The 7,109-nt window shown below is 38.8% G+C and overlaps 1 protein-coding gene across 1 annotated transcript in view; it reads right to left on the reverse strand.

Annotated features, from left to right (window-relative positions):
* Positions 1-286: 286 nt before the first annotated feature.
* The window catches only part of ANXA3 (annexin A3), a 51,002-nt gene continuing 44,179 nt past the window's right edge, over positions 287-7,109 (reverse strand). Inside the window, exon 13 of the mRNA XM_004681191.2 lies at positions 287-636. Coding sequence (XP_004681248.1) covers positions 577-636 — 60 coding nt within the window. The 3' untranslated portion in view covers positions 287-576. The remainder of the gene's footprint in view (positions 637-7,109) is intronic.

The raw sequence follows: 7,109 nt of genomic DNA on the forward strand, positions 1-7,109 counted from the left end.
GAAGTCTACCATAACTTATCAGGCATAGTCACTTCTATAGCTTGATCACAACTAGAAAGGGCAAGCCAGGATTACAAAATGCCACTTCATTTTTATTCCTTTTGAAAGATAAATGTGATCAGTAAAGTAATAGATATTAAATTGAAAGAGCAATAACTTTATAAGAAAAATGTGTTTTAAAATATCACAAGTTGTTAGCACGAGGTACCAAGCAATGCTGGTAGCTGTTAAAAACAGACATATCACCTGGAAAAAGGGCAACAACTTTATTATCTGTTTTTGCACTTAATGTTTCACAACTATATATGGTTTTCACTTTTGAAACAGAAATATAATTTGGATAGTATTAGCAGATTCTTGATAGCATTTTAGAATTTCATTTATAAACTATCATTAAGGGATACTTTCAAATGATCACTTTTTATTACTTTGTTATGGAACAAGGAACATTTCTGTTAGGAAAACAGGTTACTCATTACACTTGCTTACATTCTCCAGTACTGTGAGATTGAAGTAAACAGAGCTGATGGAAAAGCCCATCATGGGAGTAAGAACCTTGGTGATTATGTTCATGACTCAGTCATCGCCTCCGCAGATCTTTAAGAGTGTGGCTTCATAGTCTCCGGAAGTATCCGACTGCAAAGTACAAGACAGATGAGGAAAGGACAGATATAACATAAATAATGAGGGGACCAAAAATGAATCAAATTCCACAGCATGAGGGATCACCAGGGTGTGAAGCTCATAAACACCATTTAGTAAAATGCATCTGTAATTGCATCATTTGTTCATATCCAAATGTAATGACTTAGCCTAACTTCTTTAAAATATCTGTTTAAATTCTTCCTGATCGATTGCAACTCAGTTTCAATTTGAGTTAAAAAAAAAAAAGTGTGCTTCAATTACATAAAATTTATTTTAACAAAATATTTAAAATTATGGTCTTTGGTAAGGGAGCACAATGGACTGAGTAACTGGCGAGGGCATTAGGGTAATAACACCAAAAGATGGGATCCTAAACTCTCAAAATATAAACAGCAATGCAAACCAAGTTTACGGCAATAAAAATATTTAAAACATTTTTTAAATGATGGTTTAAATAATAACTAATAGTTATCAAACACCTGCTAGTCTAAGTCTTATTATAACTTCATAGCCCAAATAACTCTCTTATCACATAAAAATTAAAATAGCTATTATAAGTATCTCCATTTAACAGATAAATGAGAAAAACAAAGGTTAGAAAATTTGCCCTCGGCCCTCCCTGGTGAGACAACGGGTTTAAGTGCAGCACTATGAAGCTATCAGGGCCACTCCAGTCAGGGAGGAGACCCACATGATGCGGCAGACCTCTCCTGACTGGCCAGCTGCTCCCCTCAGCAGTGTATTTCAGTCCATCTGCCTGCTTTGCTCCCCACTCTGTCTCTGGGGAATCCTCTCATACTGTGCACCTCTGGCCTGTACCCCAGTTCTTGTATGCATAAATAAATGTATCTTTAAAAAAATTTTTTTCTTACCCCAAAGCATACAGAGAGAAAGTACGTCTAAACTAGAGAGACAAGACGTCTAAACTAGAGAGTCTGGTCCCATAATATATACTACCTAAATAAGAAAGTGAAATGAACCACATCAACAGAGAATATTATCCTCAAAGAGTATGTTACTTTTTCCCAGAAGAGCCAAAGCACTTCTTGGATCAGAAAGATACCATAGGAGATTGAGGCTTAAAGTACAAAGACTCCATGTTTGCTATACAAAAGACTTCTTTGGACCTAAAACTTGACTTTTAATCTATTGATAGATTGTCTAAATTCTTCACATTATTTTTTATTTTATTCAAGGCAACTCAAGCAATGAATACTTAATCAGCTTAATCACTTAAGCTCCATATTTGGGGCAAAATATTAAGAGTAAGTGACATTATAAATGAAGCAATGAAAAGGGCCATTCTCTAAGAGGTTAATTATTATTTTCATAAGATACCTAGGCATTACTACACAGTCTTTTGTGTTATGTAGGCTTTAGTTCTTTTCTGATCATTTCCTTGTCTTGCTCTGCCACATGAAATCATCTCTAGAATGACAGACAAGTCAACAATGCTCTAGCATTGTATTAAAGGAGCTCCTTGGCCCTCCCTGGTGGCGCAGTGGGCTAAAGCAAAGCACTGAGAAGCTAAAGCCACTTCAGCATGAATTCGATCCCCGCCTGCCTGGGAGGTGATCCACATGGAACAGCAGACCTCTCCTGGCCCGCCTGCTGCTCCCTTCAGCAGTGTACTTTTCGATCTGCCTGTTCTGCTTTCCAGAATCCTCTGGGTCTCTGTCTTTGTCTCTGGTGAATCCTCTCACCACCCCTGCACCTCTGGCCTGTACCCCCGGTTCTGTATGCACAAATAAATAAATCTTTTTTTAAAAGAGAAAGAGCTCCTCTAGCCATCTCTGATCAAAGTTGTAAAAATTATTAGGGATTTCATCAATTAGTCAAGAAAATACAGCCTAGTAGAGAACAATAATTAAAAATTTGATCATTGTAGACACTAAACCAATCTGTCCTTATCTTCTACCCCATGCCTGTCTACTTCCTAGTAATATAGCTATTCAGTTACATAGCATTTTAGACATTTGTCATCATACACATTAATGTTCCAAAACCTTGGAACATGATTTATGCCTTCCTAATTAGGCCATATTAATTGCTCATGAGAAACTAAGGAAAAGCTCCTGTTGGCCTGTTTTTAACAGTAGTATCATCTTGGTACTAACCGTGGCACCAACGGTTCTCTCTTCTCTCAACTTTGACCCCAACTTTTATGCTTTACATTTGTCATCTCCATCTCTGTTTGCTTTGCTCATTTTCTTATGCCCAGTCACTAGTCATTAGTAATGCTAAGGTCTTCTATTTTCTCCCAAGAATATTTTTATCCATTACCTAAGGATTCAATAACATACACTCCATATAGTTAGCTACCACCATGACATTTCCAATTACAAGTTTGAAAGACATCTCAAATTCAATAGGTGCCAAAACAAGATCAATAACTATTTCCCAAAAACTCCCCAAAGACAAACAAGACCTGACCCTCTTTCTACAAAGGCAATATTTTCGTTTGCCAAGTTAGAACCTGAGGACCATCCTTGTTACGTTCTCTTCCTTGCTCCTAACTCCAAGCCTAAGTTTTTAAGTTTTAACTCATAAGTATTTTTTGAATTTTTACTCTTTCTTCTCTTTGCATTAGAGTCACAGCTACTCCACTATGACTAATATAATAATCTATCACCTCACATTCTCATTATTTTTGGTCCAATTGATTCTCCATAGTCACAGTGATTTTTCCAAAATATACTTCTGATCGTGATACTATGTGCTTAAAACTCCTCAATGGAACATTGCCTTCTTCTCTTTGTGAGAGGCTCACTCCTTCAGGGAGTGGTTCATTTATTGTTGACTTTGAATAAACTATGTGGAATGTGAAAGGGGCCATATAAATCCAGGGTGGCCCTCAATCTCCATATCTTCACCTTCAGGTCTGTGTCGTCTGTGTGCCTGACACTCCCTACAGTTTGATACATGCCTGGGTCTTGTGCCTTGAGATCCAGGCATTGGCATCTAAGGATTTTAGTTTCTATAGCTGGGTCATGGCCATGCTAATCTCTTCTACTCCCAGCTCCTTGTATAAGTTAGGTTCTGGCCTTGTGATGTCTCCTTTAGGTTTTCTATTCTTTCCTCTACCAGAAACATATTTTTGTTTTGCTTATACTGTTATTCTGAGACTGTCATATTGAATCACAGGGCAAGGGGGTCAGCTTCTACGGTCAGAATGGAACAGGAGAAGCCTAGTAGGTACAGTGAAGTCTCCAGGGATTAGGGCAACAAATTCCCAAGGAGATTAATCAACACTTCCCCCCCACCCCCTCCTCACCCCCTCATTATGGGCAGTAAGACATGCCTGGTGAATAAAGAAAGTAAGAAAAAGGAATCTAAGATAAGGCCTGAGATAAGGCAGAAGGAGACCACTGAACCAACCCATCACAGAGACTGATGGGGCTTTAGAATAATTAGGGAAGGAAGGTGTATATTCCACCAGGCATGATTTCATTTGGGCTTCCTTTCCCATCCCTGGCCTCGTCTGCAGGCCCTGGAATCTTTGTTCTGTACTTTTCCACCTTAATAAGCTTTTCCTTATGCCTACCTCTCTAAACAAATTTGCCTCTTTCACTTGCCTGCCTGAGAGTCTGCAGCAAAGTTCCTGCTGCAGCTTACTGAGACACCAACTCATGGTCACCCAGTGGCTGGGTGCATTGCCCCTGCAGCCTGGAGTCAACTGCTGTCTGGGGAACTTGCCCTGGAAACATGAAATTCCGGCAAAATATAACATGCATTCAACCAATATTTTCAACTGAATGCATGAGGTATCAATTGTTAAGTTCTTTCCACTGAATTCACCTTACCATTTGGATTTTATTTCTCAATATTCCCCAAGGTCTGCCCTCCAAGTAAATGCCTTCTTTCCCTCCTGCTCCTCATTGTATATAAATCTTCAGAGCACACACCTGAGATCTTCTAGACCAGCATAACACCTGTATCAGGAGGAGCTTACCACTTGCTGATAAAGCCATAGGACAAGCTTAACACCCACTTCTCAGAACTATTCTAATATATTCCCAAATTTCTTTCACTTGTAATTCCTTTACTACTTTCCTCCATACACCACAGCCTACTTTTTAATTGTATGTTGTTTAATATTATCTCCTGATTGTTTTATTTATGCCCACCTCAACTCTAAATATAGGTTGTCAGTTAATTAAGAACAGCTACTATGTTTTCCGCTAAGGGCCTAGAAATGTGCTAATTATTTTAAAAAGGTATTTGTAAAATAAAAACCTAATTGAGTTAATTTGAAAGATGAAGTTGGCTTTATTAAACAATTCATGACTGGGGAGAATCCCATCAAGTAAATAGAAAGGCACTGCAAGAAGCTGTTCAAAATGGAAGCTTTTATAATCACAAAGAGGGTGGGGCATGTTATTAGCAAGAGAAAAAAAGGATTATTTCTGGCTAAGCCAAGTTCCATTAGGAGAGCAGGGAGTTGTCTTATGCGGAATACCTGGGTAGTGCTGACCAGGACACTCCAAATGGGCTAATTTAAATTTCTACTTTTTGGGAGCTGGCAGAAACTACAGTTAGATTGGATAGTTAAGTCTTAGTGGGGCTCAGTATAAACCCTTTTTGGGACTGTTGTTCCTTGTATCCCACCCTACACCCTTCTTTTTTTGTTTAACAGTACTTAAATCTATTGACCAAGAAAATCTACCAAAATGAACTATCATCCAAATGTTCTATTAATATTTTATTATTACATAATATGAGATCCACATTTCCCCCCACCTACTTTTCCTTTCTCCTCCCCACCAATCATCACCAGAAGAGGAAAACAGAAACAAAGCTGAGATGATCTGTCAGAACTCTAGCACCTGAATTATAAAGTTTAACTCTGAAACATCCTATTCATCTGCAGTGAAAACAATGAGATTACTCAATAATGTGCCCTGGGTGGTAGAAATGAAGATATAATTTTATACTACAAACTGAACTCCTTGGCAGTGGTTATTTCTTTCTATAAAGATACATGTAAGTTTAAATATTTCCTAATACAATAAGCCTCAATTACCCAGAGCACTGTGGGAGGGAGAGCTACTGGGTAATTTAATTTTCTGGTTTGCTGAGGGTGAACCCAAACCCCTCTTTTTGTTTCAACCTTGTTACTGGCAATCTTTATAATGTATGAGTCTACTTTTCTGCCTTAGTAAGTACAATATGGTTAAGGTTATTGAATCTTCCTCTGTTGATTGAAACTATTGTAATGTGTCAAGATCAATTCAAATTGAATTGTGTGCCAACAATGATGAAATCTCTGCTGAGCTCCAAGCACAGACTCAGAGTCCAAATTCCTAATTTCAATTTTGACATACATCTCTTTCTGCAAAGATTTAGTGCAAAAACAAAAGATCTGGTTAAAAACAGATTTTGGTGACGTGATCTAGTTGACTGATGTTCATTCATTCATAAGCCTTTTGTGGAGACTAAGGGAGAGTAAATGTCTAGGCCAACATGCGTCAAAGGTGGCTATCATGGATTAACTGACGGGTTAAGGCAAGGCTGGACCAAGGACGCTGGCCATTCAAGGAGAAACAGGAACTTGGTATAAGCTGTGGCATCCCCAGTGGACATGGCTGGTGTCACCTCCCATGCAGCATGGGGCTCCAGTCTTATAGGGACTTGACAAAGGTTACTGTCCAGAATTGAGGTTCACATGATACATAAATAACATTGAAGCTGGGGGTTGGCTGTTGGGCAGCTCAAACTCCATCTGGATTTTGGACCTGTCAGGCTCAGTGCAAACTTGTCTTTGTCCCAGCCAGGCTTGTCTCCAGCTAGGCCTCAGCAATTCTATTCTAATTTAGATTTGCTTGTGTCTGCCTCTGCATCTGATGTTCTCCAACACTAATTCGCTCGAGATATTTCACAATGTGGATGGAGTGGCTGAGGCATGGACAGAATAACAGTTTTGCCAACGGGATGTCTGCAGTCAGCAGGACTCATCTTTTCACCTAGTCAGCTGCCTGGTGACTGGGATGATTTGATCTCACCTTCAACAACCTTGGCTCCCATAGTGTTTCAGGGAAGCAGCTTGGTCTAATTTACTGGAGACACTTTTATGCACTCAGGGAGAAGTGTAGAAAACAATCCTCAACAGAAAACTGTCTGTGGGGGCCAGCCCCTTACTTCATCATGTACCAATTGTCATGTTCTTATTTGGACTATAACATTTGAGCTTAATATAAGAAAGCTCTTGTACAACTTTTGCTTGCCTTACTTCCTTATGAATTTGAATCATTTGTCATTTATTTGGGGTTTCTATGTATATAAACCTACCAACCGAGATCTGGGAACAACAAATATTGACTTCATTCTTTAAAACAGGAAGGAAAGAGTATAACATTTAGGAAGATACTCATCCCAAATGACAAAGTATAAAGTATTTATGTCTTTTTTTATCTTTAATCAAGAGACTATAAAAAACGAATAATAGGCCCTCCCTGGTGGCGCAG

This window comes from Condylura cristata, unplaced genomic scaffold (genome assembly GCF_000260355.1).
Source record: "Condylura cristata isolate star-nosed mole 26May11 unplaced genomic scaffold, ConCri1.0 scaffold00012, whole genome shotgun sequence".
Lineage (NCBI taxonomy): Eukaryota > Metazoa > Chordata > Mammalia > Eulipotyphla > Talpidae > Condylura > Condylura cristata.